General features: G+C 35.4%; 1 protein-coding gene across 1 annotated transcript in view; it reads left to right on the top strand.

The window, feature by feature from the left end:
• SHB (SH2 domain containing adaptor protein B) overlaps nt 1-15,882 on the top strand; it is a 353,413-nt gene that overhangs the window by 256,468 nt on the left and 81,063 nt on the right. Inside the window, exon 5 of the mRNA XM_074205859.1 lies at nt 14,835-14,954. Within this exon, the coding sequence (XP_074061960.1) occupies nt 14,835-14,954 (120 nt within the window). The remainder of the gene's footprint in view (nt 1-14,834; nt 14,955-15,882) is intronic.

Here is a 15,882-nt window from a genome sequence, read left to right as displayed (position 1 = left end):
CTTCCTTTTGTTGTGATGAGCATATGAAAGGAAATATAAGAAAACAGAGAATTCAGAGGGTCAAGTTTCTCAACAAATAGCTCTTTTTTTGCATTCTCTTTTAAATTTTATTTTTATTTTGAATATAATCACCCAATAAAATGAGTATTTCCATATGCAAAATAGAATAGAAAAAGAGGATTTAATACAAAACCACAAATCTCAATTACATACAGTTCCCTTTAAAGCTTATAATAAATTTCGCATAGACTTTCAAGGATATCCTACATGTCTGGGTTTCCTTTTGGCCTTCCTTCTCAGCATTTCTTGTTTAGTTTTTTTGTTTTTGCAAGTAATGGGGTCAAGTGACTTGCCCAAGGTCACATGGCTAAATAAGTACCCAGGTCCCCCGATGCACCTCCTAGCTGTCCATGTACATTTCTTAAAAATGCTTCAGTGGGACGACTCCTTTTTCTTTCTAACAGTGCTCTCTCAAACTTCAACTTTCTCTCCCAAAAAGAAATAAGGAAAAAGAAAGGAAAGAGGAAGGGGGAAAAGCAGAAAGAACAGTCAAACCCTTGTAACAAATATTCCCAAAGCAAGGGAAAAAAAATCCCGCAGGGACTGTGCAAAACAACATATAGATCTTAAAAACTATAGTTCTTGAGTTGCTAGCACCCCAAGAATGCTATAATTTTTAGAATTATACAATTGAAAGAGAAATCATCTAGTCCAACTCTGCCCATTGTATATTTTCTTTAACATTTTCTTTAACATTTCTGAAAAGTAGCTTCCACTTCAACTCCTCCAGTGAGAGGGAACATGTAAACCATTCCCTTTTTGGATAGTTCTAACTGTTATAAAGTTCTTTTTATTATAGCAGTATTGTGTAATAATAAATTATTATGTCCTCTAAGATACAAATAAGAAAAAGTAAGGCAATCCCTGACTTCAGGGAATTTACAGTTTAATGGGAGAAGACACAAAAGGAATCAGAATGGAGAGAGGGAAAGAGTTTAGATATATAGAAGATGGTAGAATTGAAAAGATGCAGCCAGCTAGTAGGAACTGAAGAATTGACTGGCTACTTAGCCCTCTTCAAAGGTATTTACTTTTTTTTTTTTTTTGACAAGGCAATGGGGTTGAGTGACTGGCCCAAGGCCACACGGCTAGGTAATTATTAAGTGTCTGAGGCTGGATTTGAACTTACAGCACCAGCCTTGGAGTCAGGAGGACCTATTCACTGGGTCACCTAGTTGCCCCACCCTCTTCAAAGGAAGGCTTTGAGAGGAGTTTTTTTACTCTACCCTCTAGCCTTCCAAGAATCTGAGGGACAGAAGCACTGGGGATACTGATGTGGTTTGCATACTAAAGTTGAAGTAGTCTCCGTCATGATGAGTTTCCTGGTGATAAGTTCTTTGGAGATAGAGGGTCTGATGGATGGAAGAGTTAAAACTAAACAGCGTAGCTGGTAAGAAATGAAATGAAGAGTTGGCTAGGCTTCTGGGGCCTCCAGAAAGGGAGATGTGGGGAGGAGTGTTTATGTTCTGTTCTCCAATCAAAGAGGGAAAAAGTGTAATTAATATTCAACTGAAATCAGCTTTCCTATACTTTCCACCCTTAAGATCCTATTTCCATCCCTAATACTCAACAAAGTGAGTATAATTCTTCTTCCATGAGACAACCTTTCAGATATTTGAAATATGCCCCAGTAATTCACTGACTCCTTGTAGAGGCTTTGAGGTTTGAGACAGATCCACTGGAAAGTTTTATAATTTATCCTAACATTATTATTTCATTCCAGGTACCTCATTGATGTTATATCTACCTCATTCATCTGGTAAGAGGTGGGGGTCAGCTTTTAATAACATTGATTTAGGACATAGCATTCTAACCTAGGAAGTGGAAAGATTTACCTACCTCAGATACCTACTGTGCAGTCCTAGTCAAGTAACTTTCCCTCAGTTTCTTCACCTGTAAAACAGAAATGATGATGATGATGATGATAATGTTTGCTTCACAGATTTTTTTTTTTTGGAGGCAATTGGGGTTAAGGAACTTGACCAGGGTCACACAGTCAATAAGTGTCTGAAGCAGGATTTAAACTCATATCCTCCTGCCTCTAGGGCCAGTACACTATCTTATTATAACATATAAAATACACAAAATATTTAGCAAAATTTAAAAAAATCTTAATTGTGAGCAACTGTTATTCATAGAAGTATTACTAAACAGAGATGCTACCATCTAGACTCTGATAAGTGTTTGTTTAGAAATAAAAATTCATTTCTAAAAACTTGAACAAAAAGTTATGACCTTTACTGTGAAATTAATGAATATTATCACAATAAACAGATTGTAAATAATAAAAAAATCTCTTGAGCAGACAAATGCTAGATTTGTCTAGTTCCGTTCCTTGGCAGAATTCCACTTTAGTCAAATCTGTGTTCTCTAACCCCAGCTCACATTCACTGGCACTTAGCTAATGATAGTTCTCTTCACTAACTCATTTTTCCCCCTGGTAAAATGAATGGAGGTAATAATACTTGGTGTACCTACCTCATAGGGTTATTTTCAGAAAGGTATAATTATAATCTACCAAGTCATCATTATGAGTTATCATTATGATGATGATGATGATGATGATGATGATGACCATCTGGAGATTCAGACCTCTTATCGAGTAAGTAATATATTCATCCAAATATAAAAGCCACACTTTCCCCCCCAAATCTAACATATTAAAAAAACTGAATGTGGTCTATTTTTGTACTCTTAGTGTCAGAGACACAACTGATAGCCTCCCAGCAACAGCAATAAAAACAAAACTTTTCTACTGGCCAACACCCTTGTTGAAAGGACATGGTATTCCTACTAACTAGTACTAAAAGTTGACCAAGGAAGCAGATCATTCCTGTATGCAGCTTCCTAGTAATTTCATTTGTCTTCTTAAGATAAATGTCTTCTTGAAAAGTCTAGCATATGTGCTTTCTGTCTCCCTCGCCCCCAAACCACTTAACTGCAGTCCCAAGGTAGGAAAAGACTATGGAGAGTTATGGTAAGGCAGGATCCCAGGAGTCCTCCTTCACTTGGAGCTTACACTTTATCTTACAGCTCTGGCATTGATCTTCACCTTCTCAGGACTGCTACTGACACCTGCCATTGAGTTCTGTATCATGAAACCAATGAGCAATGAGGATAAAGGAGTCCAGGGCTGTAGGTTCTATCAAAGTGTTTCCATGTTTTGCCACAAAAGAAGGGACTGCCCTAGAAGTAAAGGAAGACAAGGAGAAGCAAGTAAAAAGGATCCAATTGTATTTTCCTCCTCTTCAGCCTTGAAAAACCAATTTCCCACATTTGCTCACTTTTATAAATTTCCAAACTCCTGGGTTCTTTTTAATTTGTTATGATGCCCTGCTTTCTTACATTATAGAACTACATTTATCAAATAAAATAATAGGTTCTCTCAAGTAGATCAGTGTTCTTTAATACAGCAATTTACTTTCATTTCTTTTTATTGTATATGTAATTGTATTAATATTTTATAGGGCTAGTCAAGAATTTAATATTTTACAGGTAATTGTGCTAAAGGCTGGAAATACAAAGTCAAAAAAACCTGGTCACTGTCCTTAAGGAGTTCACATGTTAATAAGGGAGACAATTTGCAAATATCTGACAAGATATATACAGGGTAAATGGAGATAATCTCAAAGAGAAAGCACTAGTATACAGGGGTTGGAAGACCCAGAAAGTCAATCTGCAGAAGCTGGGTTAGGGATCTAAACTTGGGCTTTTATTGGGGAAAGGAGTTGACACATCCTGGCTTGTTGCCCCTGTTAAGTCATTTAACCCTTCATTATTCTACATCAAAGTTGCCAAACTCTTGAACCAGATTAAAATGTAATTTCAAAATTGGGAAAAATAAATAAAAATAGAATACAACATATTGTTTTTGTTCATCTGTTTTAATTATGTCCAACTCTTTATTTACTGGGGGTTTACTTGGCAAACTGGAATGGTTTGCCATTTCTTTCTCCAGCTCATTTTACAGATGAGGAAACTGAGGAAAACAGGGTAAAAGTGACCTGCCCAGGATCATACAACTAGTGTTTGAGGTCAGATTTAAGGTCAAGAAGAGTTGCCTTCTACCCACCTACCTGCCCTATAATACAACATAGACAACATGAATTTGTGATTTTCTAAGTCAACATGTGACCATTCTGACATCACTGCTCCACACAATTCTGTATAACTTGGAAGGTGCCACACTAAAGTAATTTCCTACATGCATTCAGGTCTTCTATTTACTTTTGGGGCCCCACTCATTACCTATCTATAGAACTTGTTCAAGATAAATATGTTGGTTGATAGACTGACTTGTTGAACTGACTTTCCTTGCCATAATTTGGAAATTATGCATTTTCTTCTACTTTATTTCTCCAGTGTAGAATATTATAGGATTGTAGAGTTTGGAGAGACTTCAGAGATCATCTAATCTAAGAAATCTTAGCCAAGCATCCATGAACTCATTTTTTAAATATTATTTATTTCAATGAAAAGTAATTGTATAGTGTCTGTGAAGATTCCACCAGATTTCAAAGGGGGCTTAGTCTAACAGATGAGACTGTCAGACCTAGAAAGAAGTGGCTTGTTCCAGGGTCACATTAATAACATACACCAGACTCAGATCTTCTGAATCCAATTCTCTTGCCATTATAACATAATTCCCAGAATGGGCATTAGGGTGGGTTTCAATGAGGAGGAATGATAGTGGCCTGGGATTTTGTGCTTTGGGTACCTATTTGAAGTTTGAACAGGAATGATTGGAGAGCCTCATTATCAGTATGAAATCCTTTATTTGTTTAGACTTTGTAGAGGACATCTCTGACACAGGCAAATACTTCCAGCAAAGATTTATCTCCTAGCTTGATGTCAATTATTTTTGTTCATGGAATCATACTCTGTAACAATGAATAAATATTACTTATCACGTACAGGACCTTAATCTAGGTATTTGGGGCCCTTCAAAGATGAATTAGATTTGGGTCCTGTCTTCAGGGAGCTTGCAATCTAATAAGTAAGAAAAGTCACAAACTCAGTCAAAAGATAACTAACCAACTACACAAGACAGTAAACTTCAAGAGCCAAATTGAGTGAAACCAAGAAGTTCACAGTATTCAGAGAACACTCCACACAAGAGTCGACTTGGGCTGCATCTGGAGGAATGGTGAGAATTCAGATAGATGAACAAAGATGGTGTTTGGGAAGTTGTGGCACAAATGTCAAGAAGAGAGAAGTCTAAGGATTTGGTTTGCCACAGTGACAATAGTCATCTGGAAAGAATAAGTAGCAGAAAAATCCTAAATACAACTTAAATATAAGCTGATGTTATTCTTGGATCCATTCCAGTCTTCTTCATTCTAAAGCATCTTTTCTGAATGGTATTTTGGTGTTAACGTGATCAAGTCAGTCTCAATTACTGTGTCTCGGAGTTAACCATATACAATTTGAAGTATAAATTATTTCCTAAAGGATGGTGTCAGAGGAAAGCAGTAGATCCTGAAACATAAGAGTAACATGTGTATTATGTGCCATTCTCTTTTCTTTTTAATGAAAATTCTCCTTCCACTATCAAAAGAAGAAATAAAACATTCTATTATTTTGGTCTTATATTGCATTAGATACTACTGCATTAGATGCCACACTGTTGATAAATCATGAGTCCATCAAAGAATCCCCTGTGGTACTTATTATTGGGCCATGCCAGGGACATGTTGGGAGGGGTCGGCAGGTGAGGCAGAACTGAGCCTCACCTCTGATTGCAAAGGTATTTCTACCTTCTTTTATGGGTAGATTTCAGATTTTCCCAGATTTTATAATGTGCAATTCACCCTTAAATTTTATTTTAGAATATACAATAACAGAAATGTGTCTGTCTCCATGATGCCAATTTAACAGCTTAGATTTAGCTATACATTAAGGCAGCAAGGATGATTTCTCAGCAGGTGTTGTGTTAATCATTTATCACAGCCACACAGACTGGGTAGCAGGTTTTTCTTGTTTCTGCTCCCTATGCACAGAAACTGTGCACTTTTTAATCAACAAACAAAGCAAGATCCAGAAATATCATACTCCACTTTATTTTTAAAATAGCATTTTTAGTATTGTTTTAAATTAATCTATTTCTATGTAAATATCCAAATGTCAGGCTCTGTTTTACCTGACACCCATGTTATTCTCTAGTTGTAAATGAAGCATCTATTTCCAGCATTAGTTCTTTGAATGTGTTACTGCTAACCTTAGATCATTACTTTTAAGCCAGTGAAAATTGTCTCCCTAGTAGATATTTAATGTTGTTCCTTAAGCATCTTACCCAATTTCAAGGAAATAATTTTTTATTTGGGGAACTATTTCCATTAGCAACTTTTAGTAGATTTAGGGATTCTAGATTATAGAATTCAAACCCCACTGCAGATAATGTGGAGCCAAATTTAAATGTCATTCTTAAGATAGAAATGTCATTGTTAGTGAAGTTAGTGTTAGTATTACAATAGTTACTATCTACTTTTTTGAAAATATGTTTATTTGTACATTCTTTCCCTTTTAAATATTTTCATTCATAAACTTAGACTAGCAGAATTGAAAAGGGTAAGAGTTCATATTATCCACCTATTCCTTCAGTTTACAGAGAAAAAATGGAATCCCAGAAGGTAAACTGTTTCATGCAGAACCAGGGCTAAAATCCTCAATGTCCTAATTTCTGCCTGTGATGTTTCCTCTCTTCTTTGGACCTCAAGGATTATGACTAACCCATTTATTGGCATTATTTCTGGTTCTCTTAAATTTACATTTATATAAAATACTTCACAGTATTTTATACAGATGAAAATGTAATAATCCTATGTGCTGTTGCCTTGTATAATTGCTTGCATGTAATAGGTTGCTTCATTAATATTTGTCGAATTAAATGGAATTGGATTGAAGTGTGCTGAAACATTAGTTAATCTCTTTATTACAAGAAAAAAGGAGGTAACAAATAGCGAATTCTAATTCTTTTCAGATGTCCTAATCTTATATTCCACTTCAGTCCTAAACAGGCCTCCCCACCTCCCTGCCGCTGCCACCACCACCACTAAAGTCACATCTAAAAAATTCCTAGATCACCATCTTAGACCAATAGTAAGAAAGGTGGAGTACCTGGCACATGGTAATTGCTTAATAAATACTTATCAATCAATTACTTAACTGTTTTTCTTGATTATACAAGAGGGTTCATTGTGTGTGGGGAGGAGGGGTATATTTCCTGGAATCCCTGAGGTAAAAAGAAAAGGAATCAACTCATTAAAAAAAAAAAACTGAAATGTCAGCCAGGAAACCTAGATTCTAGCTCTAAAATCATTCTACTCTAGACAATTCCCTTAAAGGCTCCTCATCTACAATCTACCAAAAGATTGTAGTCCCTAAGAAATCTTCCAGCTTTAACCCCCTGTGATCCTATAAAGTTTTGGTGAACATGTCAGTTGTTGTCCATTTGTTTTTAGTTATGTCCAACTCCTTGTGACCTCTTAGAGTTTTTTTTTTCATTGGCAAAGATGCTAGAGTTGTTTGCCATTTCCTTTTCCAGCTCATTTTACAGATGAGAAAGCTAAGGTAAATAGGAATAAGTGACTGGTCCAGGGTCACACAACTTGTAAGTATCTGAGATCATATTTGAACTCAGGAAGAAGAATCTCCCAGACCACCCAGAGCACTTTACCCACTGCTCCACCTAGCTGCCCTAAACATGTTGCTATATTCTTGCAGATGTGTGACCTACTGTTTAACTGAGATAACTCACCAAAGGTACTTTTTTTTTAACTCTCTTTGAATTCCTAGGACTTAGCAAATGTCTAATATATTGAAAGCACTTAATAGTGCTTGTCTAGGGGCATTAACACTTTTATCTTAACGTTCTAATAACATTTTACTGACATGCAAATTACTATTTTTAAAATTTAAGTTTGATAATAGCTACTGGAATCAGGAAAACCTGAGTTCAAATATGACCTCAAACATTTACTAGCTGTGTTGACCCCTGGGCAAATCACTTAACCCTGGTTTCTTCACTTTCCTCTCTGTAAAAGGAGCTGGAGAAGGAAATAGCAAAGCACTCTAGTATCTTTGACAAGAAAACACCAAATGGGTTCACAAAGAGGCAGACATGCCTGAAAAATTACTGAATAGAGGCTTAGTTGATCTCTTAAAGCCCTTTCCAATACTAAATCAATAATACAAAGAACAGACATTTCAGTCACCTTATTTCAGAGAATGTGTGGCTCTTTTTCTTTTGTTTGAAATGACTTTGTTACCTTTTCACCATCATTTTCTTCTCCAATCATAATTAAATTAAAAACAATCCAGATGCACAGAGTTTTTGTACATCTTTTTTTTTTAACTTTTAAAATAAATCCAATTTCAACCTCTGTTTGGAAATAAATAAAAAACCTTTAGAAAATTGTAAACAGGTGAGAGCAAAGAACTGTGACTTGAGCTTCCTAACTAAAGACAGTCCCTCTTTTGTTAAAGAAAAAAAGAAAGCCCAGCTCTGGATTTCTGTGTTCAATTAAAAGGTTGCTAGAGTAATACTGCAATATGAATCAGATACAGGTCAGAAAAAGCCAGTAATCAATCAATATATCCTTGTTGAGCATTTACTGTGTGCCCAGCCCTATAGGAGATAGAAAAGAAAGATAAAATCACAAGAGCAAGCATACACACACACACACACACACACACACACACACACACACACACACACACACACATATCCTCTTTATAATTGTAACAAGTCACATTTATATAAGACTCCCTACAGCCTTGTGATGTAGGTACCTCAAATATATGATATGATATTCCTATATTTCAGATTTGGTCATGTCATTCCTCTCCTTAGTGAATCTTTGTACCTCCCTATTACCTCTCAGCTCAGACATACTATTGGTATGTAAATCCCTTCTTGGGTTTTTTAGACATATTATACATTACTCCCCCTTCTTGCATCCTCTGATCTAACTAAACTGGCCTTGTTACTGCTTCCCACATGTGATATCCATCTGCTGCTCACTACCTTGCTATTATTTTCCCTAAACTTTACAGCCTCATTTCTAGGAATGTACCACCTCCTCATCTCTACCTCTTAGAATACCTGGTTTCCTTCAAAGATTAGTCCAAATACCATCTTTTTTGTGAGGCTTTGAGGGGTTCCCCTTTCTCCATACCTTATTTTTCATCTATTTTTATGAGCATCTATTATCTCTTCAATGGAATGAAGTTGGAGAAGGCTTCAGATAGAGGAAATGGCTTTGGCAGGACCTCATCCCTTAACTCCTATACATTCATTGAGTGAATTAAAGGACTTCAGCCTGGTAGGATTGGTAAAGGGTTGGTAAGCAGAGAGAAGGAGGGAAGGCTTTTGAAAATATGTAGTAAACAATGGTTCCTATAAGTTATATTTAGGAGATCAACCAAATAGGTCTTCCTTAACAACTGAAATCAAGCCATTGCCCTTACTTTCTATGACTGCACTCATTGAGGAAGGCTACTCATCTTAAATTCCCAAAGTCCAGACCTGGAAATTCTTCCCCCTCTTCTAATAGTTATTATTGTTTAGAGACTTAAATGTTTCCTTATTCTCTCCCTTTATCACCAAGTGATATTTGCCATTACTTAGTATCATGAGATTTAGAGGTAGAAAGGGCCCTAGAGATCATCTCATCTAGGAAACAGGGAGCAGCCAGGTGATACAGTGGTTAGAACATAAACCCTGGAATCAGGAGGACTTGAGTGCAAATTTGACCTCACAATTGTCCTCTTTCTGCATTTTCCCCCTTCAACTTCTATTTCTTGATTCACCTGACTTCTTCAAGAATAAGTTAAAGTCAGGGTAGCTAGGTGGCTGAGTTCAAATCCAATCTCATACACTTAATTACCTAGCTGTGTGACCTTGGACAAGTCACTTAACTCCATTGCCTTGCAAAAAAACTACCAAAATAAAAAGTGAGGAAATTGAAGCCAAGAGACCCAAGTAACAAAGGCTATAAATGACTAAGATAAGATTTGAACCTAATCCTCCTAATTTTAAACCTAGTAAACCTTTTGCTATACCACATATTTAAATTTAAAATTTAATCTATAAAGCCTTAAATCCAGTGGACTTTTCCCCAACTATGCCACATATTTAATAGAATCTTATCTACAAAACATGCTCCCCCAAAGGTAGTTAGTTCCTCTTAGGCTCCACTTAAAATTGGGGATGGTTTTATATGGTAAAATATATTCCAGTCTATCCAAGCTCATGTTTGTTGGTTTCATGATACTCTCTATATCATCATCTGCGATCTTTTCCTTTTGCCTTCAATCTCCTCAGCATCAGGATTTTATCAGTGAGCTCCATTTTCTCATTATGTTACCAAAGTTTTTCAACTTCAGCTTCAGTATGTGCCTTTCTAATGAGTAGTCTGAATTAATTTCTTTAAGTATTGATTGAGAGTCAAGGGACCCCTCAAACTTTTTAGAGGATTTAAATCTTGCCCTTTGGAGATTACTAACTTTGTGGCCATAAACAACTGGCTTTAGTTCCCTGGGCCTTGAATCTTCATCTAAAAAATAACAGGCTTGACTAGATGACCTCTGAATCCCCTCCAGTTCCAGATCTATGACTTCAACTGTCATTAGTAATTACCTATATTTGAATATTAGTAATAAAATTTGGAGCAAGATATTGAAAAATCTGATGCTTGTGCCAACAAACATTTAAGCTCCTTGCCAAGCAGATATGGCAGCCAAGGGCAGCACCATTCTAGAATATAAACTTGTTTGTAAAATCTTACATCACCTCATAAAACTGAAAAGCAGTGAAGAGAAACAAGTTTATAGAAAACTTGGCAAGATATGCAATTGAACCAAATCATCTGAAGCATATTTAAAGATGAAACTAGAAAACAACGAACAGACAGAAAATGAAAAATATCTGTTAAAAATGTCTTTAACAAGCACTTTCCTTCCTTATTGACAATGAAGTTGCCAGACATACACACTCTTAGTATTAAGCTCCCCATTGTGCTCCATGAGGAAATAGAAATAGCATTGGAAACAAAGATGGGAAAACCAGCTGGACTGGACCAAGTATACACACACACACACACACACACACACACACACAGCAGCGTTCCATTCTGTAGATAGCCTGGGTGGATTCTCAACCTACCTTAAAGAGGGTACAATACAAAGTACTTGGAAAAAATCAGACCTTATTAGAACCTACCAAAAGGCAGCCATCGTTACCAGCCCCCAAGTCTACTTTTCCATGTCACAAAATCTTTACAAACATGGAAATTATATTCTATAGCAAATTGCATCTTTACAATCACACAATTGTCTGAGAGATGTAAAGACAACAAATTCCTGGTTCTGCTTAATTGACTGTGCTTCAGTTCGTGTAAATCTTTCCAGGCTTTTTTTTGCATCCTGCTCATCACTTCTTAAAGAACAATAATAGTATTTCATTGTATTCATATGCCCCAGCTTGTTTAGCCATTTCCCCAATTGATGGGCATCCCTTCAATTTCCAATTCAGATGTCTTCCCCATAATCACAATTCTATCTAGTTTTTAATAGGTTTTTATTGTCATTATTTCTCAGGGCAAGTAATCTAAAAGCTTAGAGCACTAACCCTGGATTCAGGAAGGCTTGAGTTCAAATCCAGTCTCAAGACACTTACTGAGTGATCTTGGGCAAGTGACTTAACTTCAATTGCCTTGCCAAAAAAAAAAAAAGAATAGAATTACATAGTATGGAGGGAAAGCACTGAAGCTAGAAGACATAGGTTTAGAGTGCCCTACATGATCTCAGGCAAGTCACTTAACCTAGCTGGGCCTCAGTTTCCTCATCTGTACAATGAAAGGGTTGAGTTATATGACTTCTGAAATCATTTCCAACTCTAGATCTATGAGCCTTTGATTTTATAAATCATCCAACCAGGTAGCACAGTGAATAGAGCCCTGGACATGGGATCAGAAAGACTTGAGTTCAAATCCTGCCTCAGATACATACTAATTGAGCCAGTCACTTAACATTTGTTTGCCACAGTTTTTATTCTGTAATAATAGCTTCTCCCTTCCATCATTGTTGTAAGGATAAAATGAAATAATATACATAAAGCACTTTGCAAACATTATTTTATTATTCAGTCATTAATTACCATGTCCAACCCATTTGGGTATTTTCTTTGCAAAATTACTGAAATGGTTTGCCATTTCCTCCTTGTTTCTATTTGACTGCAAGATGATTGATGAGGAAAACATGGTTAATTTAAGTGACTTGCCCAGGTCCACACAGCTAAGAAGTGTCTGAGACCAAATTTGAACTTAAAAAGAAGAGTCTTCCTGACTCCAGTCCAGGAACTTCTATCATGCCATCTAGTGGTTCCTGTAAATATGATAATGCTACATGTCTTGCCCAAGGTCACATAGCTAGCTAAAAGCAGAGCCAGGGCTAAAACCTTTTATCATCATGATACAGGTTGCCCATGTTCAAAAGTACTGTGATGTAAGAGCTTCAGACTAACAATTGGGAAAACCCTGATTGACTTAAGAGCAATTCATTAACCCATCTCTAATGTTTCTGTAGTATTTATAAACCTTAGATTCTTGGAGAATTATCATTTTTTTCTGAACTTTTTAAACTCATAACAGACAGAAATAAACAAGTTTTAAATAACAGTTGTTTAATAGTTTCATTAGCTCATGCCATTCCTTCTTTTAAATTGTCTTCAATATGCTTTCACACCAGTTTCTTGAGTTTTCATTAGTTGATTATGATCATGAGTATGTTATGAAGATATAAATGTGTAAATAGATGTTGATGAGAAAAGAGATGACAATGCTCAGCCTTGTCAAATTTTTTCTGGTTTCTCTGTGTTTGTATATACTTGACCAGCCATGTGGATCTAGTTTTTTATTTATCCAAAGTCTTCATGCTTTGCTTGGAAATTCTTTATTCTTATTTTCTTATTTCTAGGTTGTTTATGTTTGCTCAGCCACCTGAAAAGTGTTCTGTTTCCATCTCCTAATACTACCCCAGCTTGAACTTTCAACAGAATTCTTATGGTACCTTGGACAGTACATTGCTTTTGATTCTCTCAGCTTCTTCTCAACTAATGTTTCTCTCTCTCTCTTTCTTATATGTATTTGGTATTGAGTTGTGTGTGTTTTACCTAAAGTCACATAGCTAGCTAGAAGCAGAGCCAGGGCTAAAACTATATACACATGCACACATGTATGTACAAAACAGTAATAGTAAAAACTATTTCTTGTTGAGAAAAATAGAAAAATTGTTCATTAGGATAGATTAGGTATACAAGTTCAGAAGCAAATGAGTATAATAAACTAATGTTCTACAAATCCAAGGATCCCAACTAATGAGATAAATCTAGACAAACTATTCAACAAAACAATTGGAAAAACAGGAAAATAGTCTAATAGAAATTAGTTTTGGTCAAGCAACTAATACCACGTGCCACAAGCTCCACAGAAGCAATGGCTAAATTAGATTTAAAAAGGTCAAATCATTAAAAAAAAAATACAGGAGCAAGGAATAAGATGCCATTTAAAATTCTGAGTGGGGAACAGTTCTTGAATATACAAGTGCTAGGGGAAAAAACTGTAAGAGATAAAATTAACAATCTTTTAATTAATTTTTTAGTCTATTGATATATAATATTGAAAGGTATTGTCACAAATAAAATATATCCAAAATATAGAAGAATGATTCTTCATTAAGTGCTGAAAGGATATAAATAGATAATTCTCAAGAATTAAGGCAACAAAAGTTGAGTCAATTTGAATGATGATGAGATTTCAGGTAATGAGCTTATTCTAAGAGAAGGTATGATAGAAAAATAAGGGCTACTAATCTATCTGTTCCTGATTCTTTCTCTCCCTTTATTTTAGTGTTTCAATCTCTCTCCTGCTTTCTCTTCTTGTCTCTTGTCCTTAACTAGTTAGGTGTAATACTAGCACTTAAGTATTTTTTTATTTATTTCATGTCCTTATACTTAAATGTGACTGCATTTATTTTCCTTTTTTTTTATTTTTCAAAGTGGGGAGAGTGGGCCAGAGAAAATAAATGCTTATTTATTTTATAAAGCAAAATAAAATTTGGAAGAAAAAATAAGCATTGTAACAGTAAATGGCTGACACATTTTATATTTTTTTCTTCAAAAGGTAGAAAAAAGAATGCCACCTTCTATTGAGTTTTTTTCCCCCTGTGATTGTTCTAGAATTTAGAGATGGAAGAGGTCCTCTAGTTCAAACCCCTGCTTTTACTCTTGAGGAAACTGTAGTCCAAAGTTCTATGAAGTGCTTTCTTTTCTATTAGTAGTAATCAGCAGAATTCAAAGCCAGGCCATCAGACTTCAAATCCAACCTGTTTTCATCATACACCTCAGCTTTCAACAGAAACACATTCCCCACCTCTATACTGACTGATGTCATTTTCTCTCCTGCATTATCTATAGGGCCTTTTGTATTATTGATCCCACAAAAATAAATAATAGTGCTATTCCCAGCTATACAATTAATACCACATTTGTTTGGCAACAACACGTTAACAGTTTGCTGTAATCCCATTCCAACTGATTAATGCTTTGTGTAATGAGCCCCAAATAATAGCTTCACAGCTGTCACCTCATAGCAAAAGAGAATCTCTTAGTGTCCATCTTTTGAGATTATCCGATTCAGAAAATAAATTATTTATTTTTTCAATTGTATTTCTACTATGTGCTTAATTAAATATACTTTCTGCCTTTTTTTTTAAAGATGGTATCATGGAGCAATCAGCAGAACAGATGCCGAAAATCTCCTCCGGTTGTGTAAGGAGTGTAGCTACCTTGTAAGAAATAGCCAGACGAGCAAGCACGACTATTCTCTGTCATTGAAGTAAGTACAATTTAATCACTCTTTTCTGGCATCCATTCCTTAGTCAACTCATGATAGTTATAGGTAGTAGTCTTTTTTTAAGTTACCCCAAAGAATTTTAGTATTCCCTCCACCAAGAGGGTACTATTCCCAGTTAGCAAGTCTTAGATCTGATCTTGTATTCTTGGGTCAAAAAGAAATTCTTATTGTTCATTTTTGTTTTTCCAAAAGAAGAAAATATGCTTGTTCTTTCTCCTAATTTGTATGTCAAAACAATTACTTCCTTTTTTACCTTTCAGTAAATTATAGCATTACACTTAGAACACTGTGTTTTAATTTTGTTCTCAATTTGGAAAGATCATTTCAGTCTTTAAGATTTTGGGTAAACAACTCTTCACAACATATGAAAACACCATATAATGTTTTGTATTCAGTCTTTGAAACAAAAATTACTAATTGATTCTTTGTGAATGAGATATTTTATACAGTCTTGGGGCTTTCAAAAGTAATGGCCCAAAATTTAGAGAAAAAAATTGCTTTATATTTTTCATTGTTTTTATCTCTTTTGATTTCTATGGCCTTGGCATTGTTTTGAATTTGTTTGAGGATTTTTGTTTGATTGTTTTTTTATATTTTAAAGGAAACCAGAATCTTATTATCTGGAAAAGACCTTAGCAATTATTAATCCAAACCCTTTCATTTTACAGATGAATTGACAGCTACTTAGAGATAGTCTAGGCTTCCTAAACCAACAAGTGCAAAATAGAAGGAACTCTTTGCTGCTCTGTTTTTCTTTGCCTTTGATGTCATGCTGAATGTTTTATGCAACTGAAGTTTTCTGCTTTATCCTTTTTATCTCTTCTATCCTTTTTTAGTTAGAAATTCTTTCCCTAACCATAGTACTAAAAGGTACCTGATTTCATTCTTTTCTGTTCTTTTAATGGTCTGA

Source organism: Macrotis lagotis, chromosome X, assembly GCF_037893015.1.
Source record: "Macrotis lagotis isolate mMagLag1 chromosome X, bilby.v1.9.chrom.fasta, whole genome shotgun sequence".
Classification (NCBI taxonomy): domain Eukaryota; kingdom Metazoa; phylum Chordata; class Mammalia; order Peramelemorphia; family Peramelidae; genus Macrotis; species Macrotis lagotis.
This window is presented reverse-complemented; position numbering and strand designations above follow the sequence as displayed.